The 21,224-nt window shown below is 49.4% G+C and overlaps 1 protein-coding gene across 1 annotated transcript in view; it reads left to right on the forward strand.

Moving 5' to 3' along the window:
- The window catches only part of NSMF (NMDA receptor synaptonuclear signaling and neuronal migration factor), a gene marked incomplete at its 5' end in the record, with an annotated part of 40,308 nt that extends 19,921 nt beyond the window's left edge, over nucleotides 1-20,387 (forward strand). The window contains 11 exons of the mRNA XM_083875879.1: nucleotides 3,670-3,745; nucleotides 8,571-8,623; nucleotides 10,524-10,613; nucleotides 12,239-12,360; nucleotides 13,183-13,266; nucleotides 14,235-14,268; nucleotides 14,771-14,841; nucleotides 15,894-15,973; nucleotides 17,544-17,646; nucleotides 18,010-18,085; nucleotides 19,856-20,387. Of these exons, the coding sequence (XP_083732005.1) occupies nucleotides 3,670-3,745; nucleotides 8,571-8,623; nucleotides 10,524-10,613; nucleotides 12,239-12,360; nucleotides 13,183-13,266; nucleotides 14,235-14,268; nucleotides 14,771-14,841; nucleotides 15,894-15,973; nucleotides 17,544-17,646; nucleotides 18,010-18,085; nucleotides 19,856-19,953 (887 nt within the window). The 3' untranslated portion in view covers nucleotides 19,954-20,387. The remainder of the gene's footprint in view (nucleotides 1-3,669; nucleotides 3,746-8,570; nucleotides 8,624-10,523; nucleotides 10,614-12,238; nucleotides 12,361-13,182; nucleotides 13,267-14,234; nucleotides 14,269-14,770; nucleotides 14,842-15,893; nucleotides 15,974-17,543; nucleotides 17,647-18,009; nucleotides 18,086-19,855) is intronic.
- Nucleotides 20,388-21,224: the final 837 nt, after the last annotated feature.

The following is a 21,224-nucleotide window of genomic DNA, read 5'->3' on the forward strand; positions in this document are numbered from 1 at the left end:
GCAGGATCCTTTCCCTGCCTCTTGCTGGGCAGGGGAAATCTTTGTGAACTGCTTTGCGGGAGCCTCAGGTTGGGGTGTTCTCTACTTTGTTGTGATCCCAGAATTCTTGTTTGCAGAGCTGGAAGCCACTTGTGTAGTGCCATCTCATGGGCTTCCCACAAATACAAGGAAATAACTCAGTGTTGGACTTTCTTCCCTGCTCAATGTTCTCAGAGAATAGGGCTTGTAAATATACCATTACAACAAACAAACAAACAAACAAACAAAACAAAAAACAAAAAAACCCAAAAAATTATCTTTAAAAACAGAATCATTAATCAAATATATATCACAGTCTGTGTGCTTTGAATCATATCCTGATGTGCAGTCCATCTTTGCCTGTATGTGCCTGGCAAAGATTCTGGCCTGATTTGTCTGATTTTTTTCTGTAAACACACAAAAAGGCATTTAGAGCAGAGAGTCTGGCCAGGAAAGGTCAGGGTTTTCTCCTTGAAAAGAAACTGTGGACATCAAACTGTTCAGCATTTCTGGGTTCATAGTTTTCTGATAAATACTCCAGTGATGTTTACTGCAGGTAAAATCACCAAAAGTTTGGGTCCTGGATCATATTTTCATGTTTAGGTACCTGATATTATGTGGCTACATTGTAGAATATATGGCCTAATGAAATAATGGCTGATTATGAAATGTCTGGGAAAACTGCAGCCCCCTGAAATCCTGTCCATGATTTTTAATCATTGTTCTTCTGTTCTCTGGGACTTTTTGGGCTTCACATCAGACACTGCAAGTTCCCCATACCAGCTCCTGTGAAGAATAAATAAACTTTATCCCAGCCCAAACCAGCACACCTGGACAAATCAAAATTGCACTTTGCACTGTGGGACTGAAGGAAATTACTTGATACAGAAGCAAAGGAAAGCTCCACATCATTATTGGAGGGGTTTAACTCCTCATAGCTGGAGCTGTGTTTGCTGGAAACCATGTGCTGGCAATTCCTGCAGGGAGATGCTGTTACTGGAATTCAGTATCTGTTTTCAAGCAGGCAGCCATTTTCATTGGGGCCAGTCATCAATGTGGAGTGGAGATTGATCTTTCTGAAAATGTGTCAGAGTAGTGACTTCAATGGGAACAAAGTGGTCAGTGCAGGATCTGTGGATGCTCCCATGGGCATTCCATGTTTCAGCAGCTCCCCTGGGTGCCCATCTCAAACCTCTGGGTCCTGATGTGTGTGGCTGCACAGGCAGGACTGTGTCCCCAAGCCCAAATTCCATCCCAGCCCTGGCACCATGGAAAGAGAGTTCCCTCAGCTTGGTCTCCTTTGCGCTCTCTATCCAAGTGCCCCACTCAGAGATAACCCCAGAGCTGAAGAGCACAAGTGCCACAGGTTCCACAATTCCCTGGCATGTCCTTCCTGCCTGGCTAGCAGGGAAAAGAATGGAGGAGGAGGAGAGGCTGATTTCCCCAGGGGTTCACCTGACAGTGCTGCTTCTGTTTGCATTTACATGACAAGTTGCTGCTGCAAACCAACACTGGAGGCAGCCAGGCCCGTTGGCATCACTGAATATGGATTTTGATGCTGAGTTTCTGATGCCTGACACCATTCCAGGGAAGCACAAGCTGCCATCTCCTGGGCTGCTCCCAGCATCTGACACAGACACATCCACTCCTGGACAGAGGTGCTGGGATTTGGGTGCAGTGGGAAGTGGCTGGAGGTGCTGGATGTGGTGCTGGTGTCCCTCCAGTCTCACCAGGCTCCTCCAGTTTCCTCACAGTTGATGGTGACAAGAAAGAAGAACAAGCTGCTCTGCCTGGCCAGAAAGGATGTGCTGCCTGCTCCTGGCAGCAACAGCCATACCCAAAATCTGAATTTTAATTTGGTGAGAGAGCTCTGGAGCTGAGCTGTACTGCCCAGTCCCCACCTGTGAGCTCCTCTGCTGATGTTCTGCCCTCTGAAGGGTCCCAAATCCTTTATTCTGCATTGAGGGCTGTGTGGAGAGCAGGGATATTTTCCAGTCTATTAAGGAGAGAAAGCTCCCAGCAATGGTGCAGCAAAGCCTTCTAAGGATATTAGCTGTTGTGGTCTGCTTTGAACCAAAGCCTGTGGCTTAAAAGCTGTAAAACACATTAAGAGGTTGTCAGTCCTTTGAGGTGAGTAGTCCCTGAGAAGCCTGTACAGAACTGTTGGCTAAAAAGGAATTTGTGCAACTTCTCCTTTGCCGCTTCTGTGGGTTGGAGGCTTCAAACAAGTAACTCATTTACAGCCTTGAGTTGTTCTGCTTTGCTTCTGTCTCTGTGTTTTGGAGGAGAGCAGACTTTGGGACTGCATCAGAAGTGCTTAGCATACTGGAATGCAGTTTCATTTAACATATATATTTCCTTGGAGTGCCTTTAAACAAGTCTTGACGTAAACTGTGAACTGAGAAGGAGTGTCTGGTACAAGTTCATATATATTCCTTGGAAGCTGCACTTCAAAGGAAGGCTCCCCAGCTGCAGTTAGCATTTTTTGCATCTGTAATTGCAGCCATTTTCTGTACTTTCAGGGAGTAATCTGTAGGATATGATGATCTGTACAAAACATTTGGTAAGATAGCTGGTCTGTAGTAATTATGCCTGCAGTGGGCATGGGGAGTTTGGCTGGGCTTGAGCCAGTGAAAGTGAATTAACAAATACTTTGGCAATGCCAGAATATTGAATATTATCAGATCTGAAGGCTTGAATGATTGAGGCAAGACACAATCACCAACATGGGGCAAGGCATTAGGTGAGGGAGGCACAAATTGGGTGTGAAGCAAGATGAAAAATCAGGTTGCCCCCAATCCCAGGAATCCAGTCCACTGAGATCTGGCAGTGGATTGTAATACTCCTCTGATTCCCTGATTCCAGCCTGAGAGATCTCAGCAGGAGCTGCTGCTTGGGCAGGTTCCTCCTCCTGGTCAGCGCACACATAATTGGTGACTTATTTTGCTTTTTGTCTTAGTGGTCATTCAGTGAAGGCAATGCAGTGTTCTGTTGCCCTGGAATTAGGACAAAAAACCACAATTGGTTTGGGCAGGGCAGTTTACAAAGAGAGGTGACTAAATCAGCTCAGTTACCTGCAGGTTGTGGGGCTGATGGGTGGTTTGGCTTCCAAACCAGGGGAGCTGCTGAAGGCCAAGTCACCAGGAGCAGGTGTGAGAGGGGTTTATTGAAACTTCAGTGGCAGAAAAAGAGAGGATATCTCAGACTTACTGAGTGGAAGGTAAATGCTTTTCATTTTCTGCTGTATCAGAAAGATCTGGAGGAATGGGACAGTTTAAATCAATGGTATGAAGAAAAAAGCAGAGACAGGAAAATGCTTTAAAATGTTTCTTTTCCCTGTTTTTCTTTTTTTTTTTTTTTTTCCTAGTTCAAATGTCACTTCTGTAATTCCTGGATTATTCTAATCTCCAGTGCTTAAGATAGAGGTTTTATTCTTCACTTAGCAGTCTGATAGACAGGCTTAGCATGAATTTACAGAACACTCAAGTGGCAGTGTGCATTTCTATGAGGAGGATGAGACTTGAACTCCTGTTCAGTCAGGGCAGGATGCTGAAGGAAAGTCCTGAGAGAAAGAGCTTGGGAAGGAGATGTGCTGTCTGAAGGATGTCTGTGCCTGCTGGGTGCTCAGGCTCTGCTCTGTCTCTCTTGCAGATGATGTCCCCATACGAACCTGGTTCCCAAAAGAGAACCTCTTCAGTTTTCACACTGCTACTACAACTATGCAAGCGTAAGTGAAACCACTGCTGTGGCTTTTTGTTCTCTGTCTCAGAGTCCAGACGTGCTCAAAGCTGAGAGCCCTGGAGCAGGCGTTGTGTTTGACATTGCTCTTCAGGGATGAGAAACAGAGAAACTTGTCTCTTGTTAATTTTCTTTTCCCCACTCACTAGTTCTTTCCTACTGCTTGCATTTGTTTGGTTTTACCTTCTTTAACTCCTCAGCTCTTTAACTACCCAGCTCTTCTCTGCTGATTTGGTCTTTTACCCTGGCTGCCTCTGCAGAGCAAGGGTCCTGTGGATCACCAGCAGCTGCTTCTGCTGCACACATTTCCCAAGGAAAAGTTATTCCAGGCTTGCCCTGCATCCCTCACTCCAGAGAGGTGCCTTTCTCTGGGATAAGATGTAGCCCTGCAGCTCTGCATTGGTCTTCACATATGAAAAAAGTGTCAGTAAAATCCCTGCAAAGTATGAAGGGGTGTGAGTGAGGAGGAGCCTTTCTCTCCACACTCCAGGCAGGTTCCTGGGTGCTGTGTTTGGGAGGAGGCAGCTCTCAAAGGGCTGAGGAGAGTAAGAAAACCTTGTCTCCAGGTTGTACCTGGCTTGTCAGGGAGTGCTGCCTTCCTGGTTTTGGGTATTTCCTGCCTGATTGGAAAACCAAGGCAAGCAGTGAGGAAAAAGAGATGCTATTCTGCCTCCCAAGGCCCTTCCCCAGCCTTGTCACCTTTTTCCTGTGTGTTTCTTCCAATGTCTGGGACACCCTCAGCTCTCTGGCTCTCTGTTTTCTTCTTGTCTAATCTGGTATCCTTTTTGTACTCTTGTTTCTCTGACATTTCTTCTTTCTCTTGCACTTTTCCCTTCTCAAATCCTGAAAAGAGGCTGATTATTTCTCTTGGGATTACCCACACTGGATCTGACCTGGAAGGATTGGTGCAGGGAGGGCTGGATCTGGAGCTGAGTGGGGTAGCTGCATCCCCCAGAAAAAAACATTTAAAAACTATTGGCTGATAACAGTCAATGATATCTCACAGTTCTGATCTGACCCACAAACCATGTGGGAAATCAGCACATTTGGACACAGCCTTTGCTGTCTGAATTCATATTTTCTGGGCAGATTTGTTGCAGGATGGTGACCTATGGCAGAGCTTACAGGGCTTGAAGGCCAACTTGGGGTTGGTTTAGGGAATGGTGCTCTGAGGAAACCCTTGAGGAGCACAAATCCCTTGGTTGATGTGGCTCCTTTGTTAACATTTCTGGAGCTTCTGTTCTGCCTCTAGAAATGACACAGAAACACCTCTGAAAGTTCAGGGCACCTCCCCAAGGTGCTGAGGTACCTCCCCAGGTGCCTTGGCCTCTGCTCCAGTGTTTTCATCCTGCTGTGCCTGTTCCCTTCATGGAGCAGCCAGCATGAGCCACCTTCAGCAGGGTTTGTCATGGTGGAAGCAGCTCTCCCTGCTCCAGGAGCCTGACAGGCCACACTCAGCTCTTGTACATCTGCACATCCTCTGGGTCTGCGGGGAGCTCAGTCTGCATCCAAGCCACATGTCAGCCCTGCCCCAGAGAGGATTGAGCTCAGTCAAGGAGGAGTCTCACCACTGAGAAATGTTTAATTTAAAAAGCAATTTCCTTCCACCTAAAGAGAAATATTCCTTCTGGAGTGAGAATTCCCTCAGAACGCTGGCTGGGGCTGAGCACTAATGAATTCCTCTTCTCTCTCTTTTTCCCTGCATCTCCTGGAATCTCTAGCATCTCGTAAGTATAATCTTAATTATTTTAATCTCCTTGTCTGTTGGTGTCCTGGATAAACTCTCCTCTCCTGTCCATCATGTTCACTCATGCTGTCCCTGTGCTAGGGGCTGTCTGTCAGCTGGCAGGAGTTTAGGTGGCTACACCTGGTAGGATCTCACCAAACCATCCTCATCCTCAGAGTGCAGCCCTCAGTTTGCTGACCCTCTTTGTCCCTCTCGATGCTGAGTGTGCAGAGAGGGTGTGGCTGCAGCTCCCAGGTCCTTTCTGCAGAGCAGGGATGGTGTTTTACTCCTTCAGGCCACATTCTGATGTCTGAGGAGCAGCCCTAGGGAGTGAGGAGCTGTGGTTTGAGTGCCCTGCCCAGCCCTGAGCCCTGTGCTGCCTCAGCCCTGTGGATGTTGTCTGCTGAGAGCTCCCCTCTGTGTGTCCAGTGTCCTCTCCAAGCTGTGGACTTGGTTAATGGCTTGAAATGGTTTCCCAGGGCGTTCAGGGGCTACGCAGAGAGGAAGAGACGGAAACGAGAGAATGATTCTGCAGCTCTTATCCAGAGGTAGGGCCCCTTCCCCTGAGCTGTACCTGGTGTTGCATGGGCCCCTGGGGTCACTGCTGAACCCTGGTGCCATTGACTGTGGCTGTCCCTGTCTCTGTGCTGTCCTGGGGACGCTGGCAGTGGCTCTGCTGGAGCCTGTGGAGGTGAATGATGCTCAGGGTAGCTGATCTCCTTCTTAAAGAACACTGTCATGTTGCTTTTAGCATTCCACATGTTCTGTGCTTCAGGCAGAAAAATACAGACTTTAAAAATTAAAGATACAATTTCCCCGTTCCGACTTGGAATTTCATGTCATCACAAAGTGGCTTGGGTTGGAAGAAACCTAAAATATGATCTAGTTCCAAGTCCCCTGCCACAGGCAGGAATTTGTTTGAGGTTTGATAAATACTGCATGTGCTGTTGCTGCATATACAAATGTACCTCAAAAATCTAAAACCTAGGCAAAATTGACGTCTCTAGTGACCAGAAGTCTATTTTTAAGTCTTTCTGTTCAATAATAGAAGGGAAATAAAAGTGGATGGGGACTCATTCCTTATCCAGGTATTACAGAAGGGCCTGGTTTCCTTTTGCAGGCTTCCTGTGGCACATCACTTACAGTAGGAATCAGAACTGGTTTGGTTTTTTTAAATGTGCCAAGACTTGTGGCAGCCTACTAAAAAAGATAATACAGCATCTGTGTCATTGGTTTAAAATTGCAATGATCACTTCAGCACTGTTCAAAACCAAGTGGGAGAAAAACATCAGGTTTTCTTAACTGAGAAATTGCCAGGCAGTATTTTTTTTTTTAGCACTTCAGGGTGGTAAAGTTTTTTCTATCAATAACACAGAGAAATAAAAATCCAAACCAAAGAACACTCTAAGCAAATAGACAGTGTATCTTTAAAAAGAGAGATTTCTCAGAATTTGTTAGGCAGAGGAGAGTCTTGGTTAGAAAATGGCTTTGTGAGTACAGGAGCAGTTGTGTACCTTGGTGGGGCTGCACAGTCAGGAGAGAGGATGGAGTCACCCATCCAGGAGAGAGGATGGAGCCACATCCAGTGTGACCCTTCTCCTGCTGTGCACCCTGCAGGGCAGGGCTGGGCAGGGCAGGGAGCCTGGCTTTGTGCAAAGAGCCAGGCCAGGAAAATGTCTAAAGAGACACTTGTGTGATCCACAGCAGTCAATCTTCATGTACCCAAGTAGAGGACAAATAAATCTTTGGGAAACTTTAATAGCCCAAGTGTAGACAGAAGTTTGGCATGGAACAGTGCTGCTCCCAGCTGCTGGTTTGGCTTCTTGCTGAATTTGGAGCCTGATGACAACAAGGGATCCCAGGCCAAAGAGGGGAAGTGCAGGAGGTGACGTGGGTGAAGTACTCTCCCTTGAGGACTGTGTTTGTGTGGATCTCCTGGACAGGAGCAGATGTAGCTGAGTTTCTCTGAACAACTTCTTGTCAGTGCTGGAAGTGTCTTCTGGTCCAATCAGTTTGCTAAAGCATCTGCATGGTTGTACCATGTCCTTACTCATCCCACTAACCCGTGTGTGAGCCAGACAACCTGTGACTTATCCTTTCACCAGCTGTGGTGTCTGTTATTTGGTATTTTCCCTGTGTGTTGGGGGGCACAAGGAGTCCAGGAAGGGTCCCCCACTCCAGGGTGCCCAGTGCAAGGGCTCTCTGTCATCTGGGGTGAAGCCACAGTCACTAAATAGGATTCCTGGAGAGGTGACACTGCTCTTAATGCTGCTTCTCCCTGTCTCTTCTGGTGTCCTGTTTGTTCCTGTCCTGTTCCTGCCTTGTGAGTGATGAGAAAGGGGGGCTGGACAGAGTCCCATTGCTGTGGCCTCTCAGGAGTGGCCAGGACATTCTGTCTCACACAGACCTGACTCTGGGGTGTAGCTGCTTTGCCCTGGAGCTGTGTGCTCTGCAGCCCCTCTGGACCTGCCTGTGAGGCCAGGGCAGGGCAGCACATGGGGAGAGCAGGCCCATGGGGACAGGCAGCATCACTGAACTCTGCTGTGCAAGGAGGGAGAACCTGCTTTGGTCCTCCCCAGCTCTGCCTGGAGAGCAGCACAGGCTGCCTGGCTACCAACAGCATGGGAGGGGTTTAGGAGTTGCTGTGTTTGGGAATGAGCACAGCCATGAGTGTGGTGTGTGCACAGCCTGGGCACCCCACGTTCCTGCTGGAGACAGGGAAGCAGTTACTTCTCTTTACCAGGAAAAGAGGGAACACTGCCAGCACGGGAAGTGGGTGTCCTCAGCAAATACAGCACAGGTGTAAAGCTTAACTAGAGAAAAGGGGAAGCAGCCATGAGCAAGGGGACCTCACCTGCCATGTACCACCAGTCCAGAGAGCTCAGAACAGCCCCACTCAACAAACATCACCATCCTCAGCATTAAATCACTGCAGGCTGGGGGACCTGGTCTCCAGCCTTGGAATGCCCAGAAGGAAATACACCATCATCCCCATTTTATTTTCGTCCTCTCTTTTTCACAGTCCTGCTGGGCCCAGGTGTTGCTTTGTGTCACCTTTCTCAAAGGTTGTGTTTGGCCTTTCTTTCAGGAATTTTCGGAAGCACCTCCGCATGGTGGGGAGCCGAAGGGTTAAAGCACAAAGTAAGTGAGCACCTGGAAGTGTGGCTGTGAGGGCCTGGGGTTTGTGGGGTCTGTGGGAATTCTGTCCCATGCAGATGTGGGTTGAAAGGACCTGGCTTTGGGCTGGAGAGAGGATTTGACCTGTTGGTGCCATTTTTACCCTACAAACAACAAGGCCAGGTGGTTGCAAGTGTCCAGGACGTGTGGATGGCTGCAGCAGCCTGGAGGCTGTTCCCAAAGACCCTCTGCTGTGGCTGTGGGACATCTCTGGTGCAAGGAAGGAAAGCTGCAGCCTCCTTGTCCCCTGTGTGGATTTTGGTGATCACTGGTATGGAGGCCAGTGAGGAGAACCCAAGGTGGGAGTCCAGCAGAGCTGCATGGCCTCTCCCTGCAGCTGTGACCAGCTGTGGCTCCATGTGCCACACAGACTGCTGGCTGTCCCCTCCTCCCCTGTCCCTCTGCCATCTCCACAGCAGGACCTGGAGGAGAGTTGCCTGGTAGGAACTGAGATGATGGTGGAAGGAAGAAAGAAGAGGATCAGAGAAGAGATTGGAGCAAAGGGCAAATCAGGGAGTGTTATGCCTCACTGGGGAAGAAATCACCTCTTAGGCCTGAGAAATGGCAGTTCCCTTTCCCTGGGGAAGGCAATAATCCTCCAAAACTTGGTTGGGCAACTCCCTTCGTGCTGTGAAAGTGGTGTAACCTGCTCCTGGGAGCTGAGGATTGCTCCAGAAGAGAAAGCATCTTGTTCTTCCCACCCCCTGGCCAGGCATCATGTACAGAGTGCCCACAGCAAACACTGCTGAGTTCGATTTGCATTCTTTCCTTTCTCATATTCAATGGGAAGTGATCAGCAAAGAGCTTTGCCCTTTCCAGAGTCTTCATTGGCATCTGAGTTAGCACTGCCTGATGTGGACAGGGCTCACCTCTGGAAACTCAGGCGTGCCTCTGCCTCAGGAACTCTTGGGTCATGTTTTCAAAGCTTTCTTTCTGTGCACAGTAGCTAAATCCCTGAGTTTAGCTCAAAGCTGAGGACAGAGATCACCTGAAGAACTGAAGACATGGTTTGTCTCCCCAGACACCCACTCTGGCCACATTTCAGCACAGGCTGCTCTTGTGATGCCGATCTGCAGTGAATTCCTGTGCTGCTGTTTCTCAATTCCCTGCTGCACACTCTGTCTGCCACCAGAAATAGGTATTAGTGCCCATGAGTGGCTGTTAATCCCAGTATAATGGCTCTCACATGGGCTTGCCAAGTCAGACGTGGTGGTTGCCAGTTCCCAGGAATTTGCCTGTGGTGCAGCCACTGTCTGAGCCAAGCTCCCTGGATTGTGCTTGGGAAATGCTGGTGCAAACAATACAGCACTCCTTGGGAGGGAAAAAAAACCATGAGTAGTGCCCACAAGAGTGCAGGCAAGCAAAGGCTGAAGGATTTCCTCTTTTGCAACAAAATGTAGAAACCATGAGCTTTCCAGAGATACCCCCTCCCTGCTGTTTGGTCCAGCTCTGATTGGGATGCCAGTAGAACATGAAGGGAGAGCTGACTGGAGAGCCACAGCCTTCTTCTGGCCATGCAGGTGTCATTAGCTGTGCTGTGCATGTTTCTGTGAGGCCTTGAAGTCTGAGCACTTAACACTGGGACACTGGACTGGCCTTGGTTAAACTGAGGTTTGAGCTGTGTGCATTTAAGGAGAGACCATCAAGTGTTGTCTTTTTTCTGTGTTCCACGTTCCGTCCTGTGCACAAGTGGGCCCTTTGTCTCTGCTGTGTGGAAAGAACTCACGTTTGGCAAGAGGAAGGAGCAGCCCAGGGGAGTCTGTGATGTGTGGCTTTGGTGGCAATCTGCTGGATGATTTGTTTGCTGGCAGCAGCAGAGGTGCTTTGGAATCTGTTAATGTCGTGCTCTGGTTTTATCCTTTAGCATTTGCCGAACGGCGTGAGAGGAGCTTCAGCAGGTCCTGGAGTGACCCGACTCCCATCAAAGCTGATTCCTTCCATGACTCTCGAGAAAGTGAGTTCTGAGTCCTTTGAGCTTCCTCCTGTGGGCAAACCCTCCAGCAGTTGTTGACTGGAGTCCCACTGGAGTAACTCCTCTGTGCTCTTCTGTCCTGTCTGTGATCCTTTTTTAGTTTCCTGAGATCGGAGCAGGTAACGCTCCAGGTGTATGTACCTGTTCATCTGTGTGTACCTGTATTTATTTGTAGAGCACCACTCATCCAACCTCAGGTTATTGAGCAGTTGCCAAAGGGTACCCAGTGGTACAGCTCTCTTACAGCCCTCTGTTCCCATCATCCCTTATCCTCTTGGCACCAAAACAACCTCTCTGGAAGCTCACCAGTCCAAGGCTGCCTTCACCATAGTGAGGCTAACATGGCTTCCCATGCAGGAGCCCCTTCTGAGCTCCTTCCTAGTGTGGAATAGCTCAAGAACACAGCTGATGAGATGGAGCTTTGATTTCCTGCACAGGTGATAGCTTGGGGCAATCTGATCTTCATTTGGGCTGCCAGGAATCCCTCTGGGAATCCCCAGTAATGCTGCCGTGTTCTGCTTGAGGGGACTGAGATGCTGTTGTGTTCATTTACAGGAAGGAATGCCAGCATCTTCCCACTGTACTCTTAAAAAGGGAATGGCTGTTTTACACAGATATTATTGCAAGCCTGTAGGCAGGAGCTTGGTGGATGTGTGAGTTTGCCCATGTTGAAGGGAATTTCACTAATGAAATGCCCTGATCTACCAGGTAAGCACGAGATCTGGCCCTGCTAGGTGTAGAAGACCCAGGTGGCAGGGGGAGGTGTATGAAAGGCCAAGTTCAAAACATGACCCTGTTGTTTGGCAGTCTGATTCCTCCCTGCTCCCTCAGCTGCCCGGAGGCGAATGGAAAAGCCATGGAAAAGCCATGGGAAAGCCATGGAACAGCCGTGGTTCACACAGGCTCCAGGCACTGCCCAGCGACACTCGGACATCCCCAAAGGCACAAACAGTGGCACCTCGGTTCTCTTTCCTCAGTCCAGCAACCATCTCTGTTTTTAACCTTTAATGGTCAATTATATTCCTTCCAGATGTTTTTTTCCCCAGGAGGCATTGAAGGCCAACAGGTAAGAGGTCGATTTGGAGAACAAGTTCAAGTCTACTGTTGCAATATGACTGTGTTTGTTGCAGCTGTCCTCACGCACGCTCTAAGACTTCTCTGCCAGGATCAGTCTGACCAACAAGGCAGATTTTCTTTATAATTCCTTAAAAGATGTAGTCAGAGCAGTAATTACTACAAGGAGACCAGCCTTGAAGTCTTTGGACTTTTGCTTATCAGCCTGGCAGTGCTGAAGTGTAGAGAGTCTGTCTGTGTTCTGTCTCCTTCACCATTTCTGGAGTGACGGGGTGACTGTTGTGACTTAGCATTTGAAAGCCAAGCTTGGTGACTGCAAGAGTGATGAAGTTCTGTGACACGTGGTGTGAGCTCTCTGTGCACTCTCCATCTGTTACATGTTTGTCTAAGGCACCAGCCCCAGAGTGGTGTCAGTGGCTCTGTGGGTGACAAAACGGCACGAGTGTCGTGGCACCTCTTGTGAGGAAGCTGCCAAGGCAGGATGGAGTGGGGAAGGCTGTTCTGCCCTTGTAATGCTCCCTGTGTTCTGGCAGGCCATGACCTTCAGGATTCCTGCGGGACTCTGGATGGTGACTTTGACTTGAACTGGGAAGCAGAAAAGGAACTTGAAGCCATGGCATGTGACGGAGAAGACTTTATTCCACCAAAAATAATGGTGAGAGTTTCCAGCTCGTGCTCTGCCTGTCCTTTCAGTGCTGCTAAGTGCAGGATCTTCATGGGAAGTCTGTTGTGTGGGCCCTGCCTCAGGTGTCTGTGAGATGACCTAAGACATGACAGGGGTTCAGATCTGTTATTGCTGGGGGTTAAGCATTGAAAGAAAACTACAAGGAGGAATCTGTAGTCCAAATCAGAGCAGCACTGACACCAACACAGAACCAGGTCAACATGAGACTTGTTAACCCTGAAAATAGAAACCTGAGCACCAGTGCCAGCTCTGCTCCCACAGCGAGGAACTGAGGGGCCTTGCAGCACCAGAGCCTGAAGTCTGGTGCTGCAGGAGCCAGCTGAGGCGTCAGCAGAGTTGTCAGGCACTGTCTGACACCTGCAGCCTTGTGCCTGCTGTGCCTGGTGCAGTGCCAGCCCTTGGCTGGGCCCTCTGCAAGCCCCACCAGACACTGAACACTCCCTACAACTGAAGGGAGGTTTTGCAGGAGTGATCCTTGCTGGGATACAGCACGAGCTGCTCCATCCTCTGTGCACCCCAGTCTCCCCTTTCCACACTGTTCTGGGCCCAGTGCAGCCTGAGGGCAGAGCTGTGTGCTCATGTGTTGGGGGTCAAGGAGATGGTGACACTTGGCAGGCCTGGGGGTGCTCTGGGCTGGAAACCTTCCATAGGGATGTGGATAGACTGGATTAGCTGCTGCCTTGAGTAACACCTGAGAACAGCTGAACAGGGCACAGTTTTGTGGCCTTTGTGCTTCTGTCCACACTCTACATCCTTCTCCTCATGCTGCTGCACCTTTTTTCCCCTTTGCAGCTCATTTCTTCCAAGGTGCCCAAAGCAGAGTATGTCCCAACCATTATCCGCAGGGACGACCCCTCCATCATCCCCATCCTCTATGTAAGTAAATCAGTTCTGCTGTGGATGAGAACAGGAGTCATAGAGAGACTTTTTTTGTTCCCTAGTTCCTGTTAGGGTGAGAGAACGCTGATGTGATTTGGCAAAGCTGTCAGGAAGGGGCTGGGGGGGGGTGTTGGACACAGCTTTGGGGTCTGGGGTGGCTTTGTGGGGGCTCAGGTCTAGGTGGGACAGTCAGGTGGGTGGAAATGGCACACCTGGGCTCTGCAGGCCCAGCCAAGCTGCCTGGGAGGATTATCAAGGGCATGGCCAGGCTTAGGGCTCCTCCTTCTGCTCATCCCTGGGATAAGCAGCACCTCAGAGCTCAGCAGTGAAGCACAACCCCATCACCCCACCTGCAGTGAGGCATCCCTGTCAGTCATTAATTTAACTCTGACTTTTCCCTGGGAGTCTGGCCTGAGCAGGTGTCTGAACCAGTGAGGAATCATGGGTTTCTTTTTCCTAATCACTAAATTTGCAAGGGCAGGAGGGGCTGAGAGCCCAGCAAGGCCACAGTGTCAGTGTGCAGGGTTTAGCCTTGCTGCTCTTGCCTCTCTTCCTGGGAGGGTTGTTAGTTGTCCTGATGGCCCCGCTGTGGCAGAGGCAGCTGTTGTTGGGATTGCAGCTGTTTGTCAGCCAGCTTGGGCAGGGGTAAAGCCAGAGAGTGGCTGCAAAACATGAGCCAAATAGGCATTGCTGATGTTGACTGTATCTGAGGGACAGTCTGTGCTTTGGACGTGTCTGCAGGCTTCAGCTTCAAGCCTTTGGGTGGATTTGATCTTCATGGGCTGTTCAGTCTTCAGCTTCTGTGCTGAAATGTGATTTAGGGTGAGAGTTCCTACTGCTGTGACCAGCAGCCATCAGCTGGTGTACTTGTGCTCTTAAAGCATCCTCGCAATGGGATTGTGTGATTATTAGGGAGCTGGTGGAGTGACACTGAACCTTTATATCTCTTCTTTCTTGGTTTCCAGGACCATGAACACGCCACCTTTGATGACATCCTGGGTACGTGAGTGTTGCCTCTTTTTCTCACCTCCTGCCCATGGCAAATGTACCCATCAATATTTAAGTCACTCAGCTGCCCTGTCCTTCAGCTGCCACTCACAGAGGTGTTTTTGTCACCCCAGTGACCCCTGACAGTCAGCCAGCTGCTCTTGGATGTGCTGCTGCAATAAACATTCAATTCTGTGGCCTCTTTTCTGTGCTAAACTCATGGTTTGTGGCAGGGAAACTGAGGCACAGGGCAGCAGGTTCACTGTATCTGTGGGCTGGGGCTGCTCCAGAGCTGTGGTCAGCACAGAGCAGTGTCTGCTGCTGTTCCATCCCCTCTCTGCCCTGTCACCTTGCTGACATTTCCTGCTCCCCACAGCATCCTTGACATGTCCTGAGCACCCCTGCCAGCTCAGCTTCCTGCTCTCAGGGCTGAGTGTAAAGAAATAAGATTCATTTTGAGCTTTGTCCATGGTTCATCTTTTCCAACATGTTGTGTTTTGTTTTGTTTTTGCAGAGGAAATAGAGAAGAAACTTAACATTTATCGGAAAGGCTGCAAGATCTGGAAGATGCTGATATTTTGCCAGGTACATGAAGGTTGTGTAACACTGGGATGATTTGCTACAAATTTGTCTTTTTCTATGGGGAAAGTGACATAGAGGAACCAATTTTCCAAAGTCAGCATCCATTAAAGTCACTGCCAAGGAACAGCTTTCGCTTCCTATTTCCCAGACGTGGAGCACTCTCAAGTTGCTGTGGCAGCAGGAAATCAAATCTGATTTAGTGAGGCCAAGTCAAGAGCTGGGCTGGTTCTCTCAAGGAGCCCCAGACAAACCAGCGTCAGCACTGGCCTAGAAAGGATTCCAGGGACAGGAACAAGCACTTGCAGTGTCATAGTTATGGTTTCCACCCAGCTGCAGTGTGACAGTGACAGTGACAATGGTGTGTGCTGTGGGCCAGCCTGGCAGGTGGCTCAGCTGGGAGTGGAAGCCAGAGGACACAGGAGAAGGGTCAGGCTGGAGCTGTGGCTGGGATTTGGGGGTTGCTGGGGATTTCCTTGCCAAGTTTGCTGTTCCTCATGGTGGTCAGCTGTGACTTCCCTGCAGCTGTGCCTTGAGAAGTGAGGGAGGTGACCTGACTTAACTCCCTCCATGTGCCCAGTGCTGCAGAGGAGCAGCTTTGCTGCACAGTGACCTGGAGATTGTGACTTCTAATGTTCCTGGTGTTGTGTTAATCTGTTCATGCTTCCTGCTGCCCAATTTAATTTCCTCTGCAGAGCCAGCCTTTGCCTGCTGTCCCTGCTGTGCTCAGCTTCTCCTCTGCCCACCCCCAGCATCCCCAGCTGACAGGGACTTTCTTGTCTTCCCTATTACTCTCCAGCCACCCACAATGGCGTTTTTAATCTATTTTTGTGCCTTTCTGGAGTGATGTGGGCACAGAACAGCAAAACCCAGAGAATCCAGCCCCCAGCACACTGCCCGTGTGTGGATGTTCCCTGGGCTTGCAGCACTGCCCTGCTCCCTTGTGGCACTTCTGGGAATGGCTGGGCTTTGCAAATGGATGGAAACACATCCAGGGTTTGTTTCCTCAGGGGCTGTGCAAGGGGGTTTCCATCTGTCTGTCTGTCTGTCTCTTGCAGGGAGGCCCCGGGCACTTATACTTGTTAAAGAACAAAGTTGCCACTTTCGCCAAAGTGGAGAAGGAGGAAGATCTGATCCTGTGAGTGGCTGTGTGTTGTTCTGGGTTTGCATGGTGATTTTCTGCTGGGTTTGCTCAACGTTTGCACCACATGGTGGAGCAGGAGAAGTGGAGGGAGCTGGAGTGGCTTGATCAGGGGATGAGGAGGCTGAGAAGGCACTGAATAGCAGCTCACAGCTCATTCAGGGGTGACAGCAAAGGTGGCAGGGCTGAGCTCATCCCTGGAGTCAGCAGCCCTGTCACCAGGAGATTTATACTTCTGTTTAGTGTCTCTATGGATAGACACTGTCAAAAGAGGAGGAAAAATATATACTTCTTTTACTAAAAACAGCTTTGCTGACCAGAAATGAGAATATACACCTTGAGCCTCTGGTGCTGTGGTACCACTGCTAAGCTGGTGACTGTGGCAGAAATCCAGAGTGTTCCCCACAGCTGACTCTGGCCAGGGGGAAATGGAATTTGTCTCTGCAAAGCCTGCTCAAAGTCCAGCCTGTTACTGAGGAGGCTTTTCACTAACATGCCAGCCTTCAGCTGGGAGTGCTGAGCAATTTTGCTGCTCCTTGCAGAGAGTAAAGCTTTGCCTGTTTTGCTGCCTACTCGCTTGTGCTGGCTCAAACTTGCTTGGCTAACAGTGCCTGGCTGTGGAGGAGAGGATGTACACCAACCTGTTCCTACACAACTTTTTGTTGGCACGAGAACTGAGCATTAAAATCAACATCTGCTCAGCAATCTCGTGCCCTGGCACAAACAGTGGCTGTGGAATTCTCCAGCACGTGTGCACATCCACGATTCTGAGCACATCCCAGGCAGAGCTGCTCCCAAGCTGATAAATCAGGGATCTGCAGGAAGCTGCCAACAACACACAGCTGAAAGTTTGGGAGATTGGAACTGAGCGTCTCCATCCAGCTTGTGTGTTCCTGGGAGGCAGTGCTGGGGAGAACTGAGGCTGCAGGCTGGTTGGAACAGCCATGGAGGAAATTCTGGGCTTTAGAGCCCCCCAAAAGTCTGTTCCAGCCCTCTGCCCAGGGGAGGGAGTTGTGTTTCACATCCCTCAGGCACCCCATGCCTGGTCACAATTGTTGCTCATCAAGTGGGGGTGACTGAGCAGCACCAAGCACAGGCTGACATGGAGCTGCCTGAGCTGTGTTGTCTCACTCAGAACAATCTCTCCAGCTGTTTTCCCTGCTGATTTCATGTCCTGGAAATGAACCAGAGCACTGATAACCCTCGTGTTCAGAAAGGGCAGTTGTTGATAGAAGTGGGAGAGAGGAAGCTGGAGGGAATGTGTGGTAAAACTGTCACTCCAGAAGCCCTCCTGAGGGACTTTGCTCTCTTCTCCTCACCTTGGAGTTCTTTTGGCTCAATGGGCTGTTCCTCCTTCTCTGCCAAATGACTCAGACCTGCTCCTGAGCCCTGACTCTGCCCCTGTTCTTCCTTGTCTGAGATCCAATGGCTCTTCCTGAGCAGTTTCCTGCCCAGGCTACAAACCTGAGGCCCTGTGTGAGTGCTGTGTACACACATTCTTGGCATTAATTGTGCCAATGAGGAGATTTATTTAAATTTTTTTAATAATGTGTTCTGTTTTTTCCAGCTTCTGGAAGAGGTTGAGCCGCCTGATGAGTAAAGTCAATCCTGAACCAAATATCATCCACATCATGGGCTGCTATGTTCTTGGAAACCCCAATGGGGAGAAGGTAGGAGCTTGTGGGTCACCCCTGGAGTGTCTGCTGGGCCCAGGGAGGCCAGACTCACACTGGGGACTCTAAACCTGCCTCTTCTGCTGGGTGGGAACGTGCTGATGTCCTGTCCTGAGTGGGAGAACCACCCTCTGGATTGTGGGGCAAGGGAGGAAGGATTTGTGATGTGCAGGACAAATATCTTTGAGGAAACCTTTGAGGAGAGGAGTTGTTCACAGCACTTGGTTTATTTATTTACTGGTGAGATAGATGTTTTAAAGGACATGGGTGGAAGGTTTTCCAGAACAAAGATGGGCAGTTCTGGGTGCTCAGGGGTCATCATTGTTTTCAGCTGTTAACTCTGATCTGTTTTTCTTTCAGCTATTTCAGAATCTGAAAAACTTAATGAATCCTTATAGGGTTGCCTTTGAGTCTCCACTTGAACTATCAGCTCAAGGTAATTTATTTCCTGTACAAAGACACACACACAGCCCTTGCTCACCAGTTTGCCTCCTTTGGGGGACATCTTTGTGAAAAAGCAGTTCTGACTCCCTTAAGTCCTGCCATGGTCTTTGTTTTGCTTGTGAAGTTCAGCTGCTGCCCCTGGTTTTCCCCTTGCAGTTCCTGCATATGTTCACATTTCAGATTCCCTCTTTGTTGTGCCTGAGGCTGCAGAGGCCTCTCCCAGGAGCCTGGAAATGCAAAGGAGACAGCTTTCCAGGCTGAGTGTAGGAGAATCCATCATCATTAGGGCATGAGGAGTCTGTGGAGGAAATGCACATGGAGCAGAACCTTTTCTGTAGCTGGGTGTGCTGGGGTCTCTTCTCCAGAGCTCAAACCACTGGCACCAAGTGAATTGTGTCAATAAGCAGCTGGGAAATGGCCCATCAGAGCCATTCCACAGCTCAGTCTGCTGGCCCTTTTCCAGTTTATTTCCTGTAGCTCAAGATATTTCAAGAAGCTACAGGACTTTTCCTGTTTGCTTGTCAGTATCAGTAATTCACCGTGCAGTTTCACAAGCGGCAGATTCTGAATTTGCCCGTGTTCTTTTTTATCTTTGCTGTAGTTCTTGGCAGATAAAACCATGCAGGATTCAGCTGCAGGCATTTCTCTGCTGCCCACACCTCTGGCCTCAGCACTGCTGGGTTTTTCTTACCTCCCTTCACCCTCAGGAATGTGCAGGAGTTGAACACGTTGGTGCTCAGCTGTGCAGAGTTCATCAAATCACAGAGTTCACAGAATCACAGAGTTCACAGAGTCACAGACTGGTTTGGGTTGGAAAGGACCTTAAGGATCACCCAGTTCCAACCCCTCCATGGGCAGGGGCACCTCCCTCTAGGTCAGGCTGTTCAGTTTCTCTGTGCATTACACAGGTCCCAGAGCAAACACTCTCAGATGGGTCCAGGAGCAGCTTGCAGGGAAATTCCCAGGTTTGTGGGCAGCTCAGCAGGCCAGGCAGGGGGTTCTGTGTGCAGGCATTAAAGCAGCTGAGCTTTCAGGAGGCTGGGCTGAAGAATACGTTTGAATTTATCCCCTTGATCAGTCTGGGACGTACTAAGAGTGTACCCTGGTAATCCTTTCCAAAGTCATCTAAAACTAATCTTAATCAGGCCTCACAAGGGAAAATCCCCTCCTTGAGCCCTGCCTGAGTGCAGGGTTGTTTGCCCTTGTGTTTTTAAATTCACCTCTTGGCTGCCTGTGAGACCCCCTTCAGTCAGAGGGGCTGGGGGGCACAGCTGGCACTGGTGTGTGCTGGGAGCACAGACAGGAGCAGGACAGGGGTGGCCTGGTCATTTAAAAAAATACACATTTTTAAATTTGAATTTTCAGTGTTAATTATTTTTAGTGTTCCTTTACAAGGAGTTAACTCTTGGTTTTCTCAGCAGTCCCTGTGCCTCATGCAGGCTGTGGCTGATCCTCCCCAGGCCCCCAGCTCCCCTCAGCACTCAGAGCAGAGAGGTCAAAGTCTGGAGACAGACTTTGTGCTCAGTTCCTGCCCCCAGGGGACAAACCCTGCCAAGGGATTACAGGGAGCTGTTCATGGTTGAGGAGATCTAAAAAGACATTTGGTTCTCACGGGCCCCTCCACGTGCCCAGTGTCGGGGTTTGCCATGGATGGGCCCCTGTGCCCTTCCTGCAGGGACTGGGGCTTTGTGCTGCTGTGTTCTGTCACCTCTCCCTCGTGCTCCTTCCAGGGTGTGACCCCTCTGCCTCATTTCACTTCTAGGTAAGCAAATGATTGAGACTTACTTTGACTTCCGCCTTTACCGCCTCTGGAAGACCCGCCAGCACTCCAAGCTATTGGATTACGATGACATTTTATGAGCTGGAGAAGACTTTGCAAGAGGAAGCTCATCACCAGTGTCCAAGAAGTCATGCTTTATTGCAGAGAGACTTTTTTATTGGCACAGGGAGCCCTTCACAGCCCTACGGGAGGCAGCAGCGCTAAAGGGAGGGAAGGAGGAGCCCTCGGAAGTGTCGGGAGGAAGAAAAGTCTCCTGGGCCAAGAGAGACTGGAGGGAAGGGGGTGACAGTGACACCTCGCTGGCCTCAGTCCGAGCCGTGGGGCCTCAGGAGGAGCTGTGTGAAACGAGGACAGGATGGAGTTCCTGGCAGAACTGAGCTGTTTTGGGTCAGAATGGGCCAGATTTGATTCCAGGTCCTTTTAAAGACTTTTGAAGCTCAGGTTTTCTTACAGAAAAAAAAAAAAAAAACAACAAAAACACACACACACAAACCCAATTAACCCATGCACTACAGTGAAGAAGTCACCAGAGCACAGAGGGAGCAGGGGGTTTGTCCTGGTGGGACTTTCTGTGCTGGGAGTCCTGGAGAGCAAGGACTGCTACACTTACTCCTGCAAGCTTAGAGCAAGATGATCCCGTTTCCATGTGAATATATACTGGGATATAGAATTGAAATCTTCTTTTTTTTGTTTGTTTGTTTTGTTTAATAGAAAATAAGTGCAATTTTTATAGCAAGGGAGGGGGGTAAAATCCCTCCCTGTATTTAATTAGTTAAAAATAACACACCATAACCAATAGATGAGGTATTTTTTTGGGTCTGCTTGAAAATATATTCAGAATGGTAATATATCTTCTGTAGACATATTTAATCACCAGCAAACATGGTTTTAACATAAGTTAGCAGACCCTGCATGTCTGCTGCATTGGTTTGGTTCCTTTCAGAGTAGCTGTGCTGCACTACCTGTTTGTGCTGTCACCAATGTACAGTTCTCCTCCAGTTAGCCACAACTTCATTACTTTCTATTTTGCTGCTTGCAAAACTATGGAATTTTAGTTTTGCTGGAAATACTTTAGGTTAGAAACACGGGGCCTGGCTGGGAAGCCTCAGTCAGGCTCGCTTTGGTATAAAAAAAAATGAATTAGAAATTAATAGCCATGGTAATTAATTGTTTATGCCAGTGTTTTGCTGTGTGTTGGGAGAGGAGAGGAGCTCTCTTCCTGTGTGGAGACCCCTCTGAGGGGGCTGAGCACTGAGGCATTTGGGAGAAATGCTTCTGGAGGGGCACAGCTCCACAGGGCTTGGAGCATGAGTTTGACTCTTCTCTGTTCACTTGATTGCCAGTTGTTTGT

Source organism: Zosterops lateralis (assembly GCF_965231275.1).
Source record: "Zosterops lateralis genome assembly, chromosome: 20".
Lineage (NCBI taxonomy): Eukaryota > Metazoa > Chordata > Aves > Passeriformes > Zosteropidae > Zosterops > Zosterops lateralis.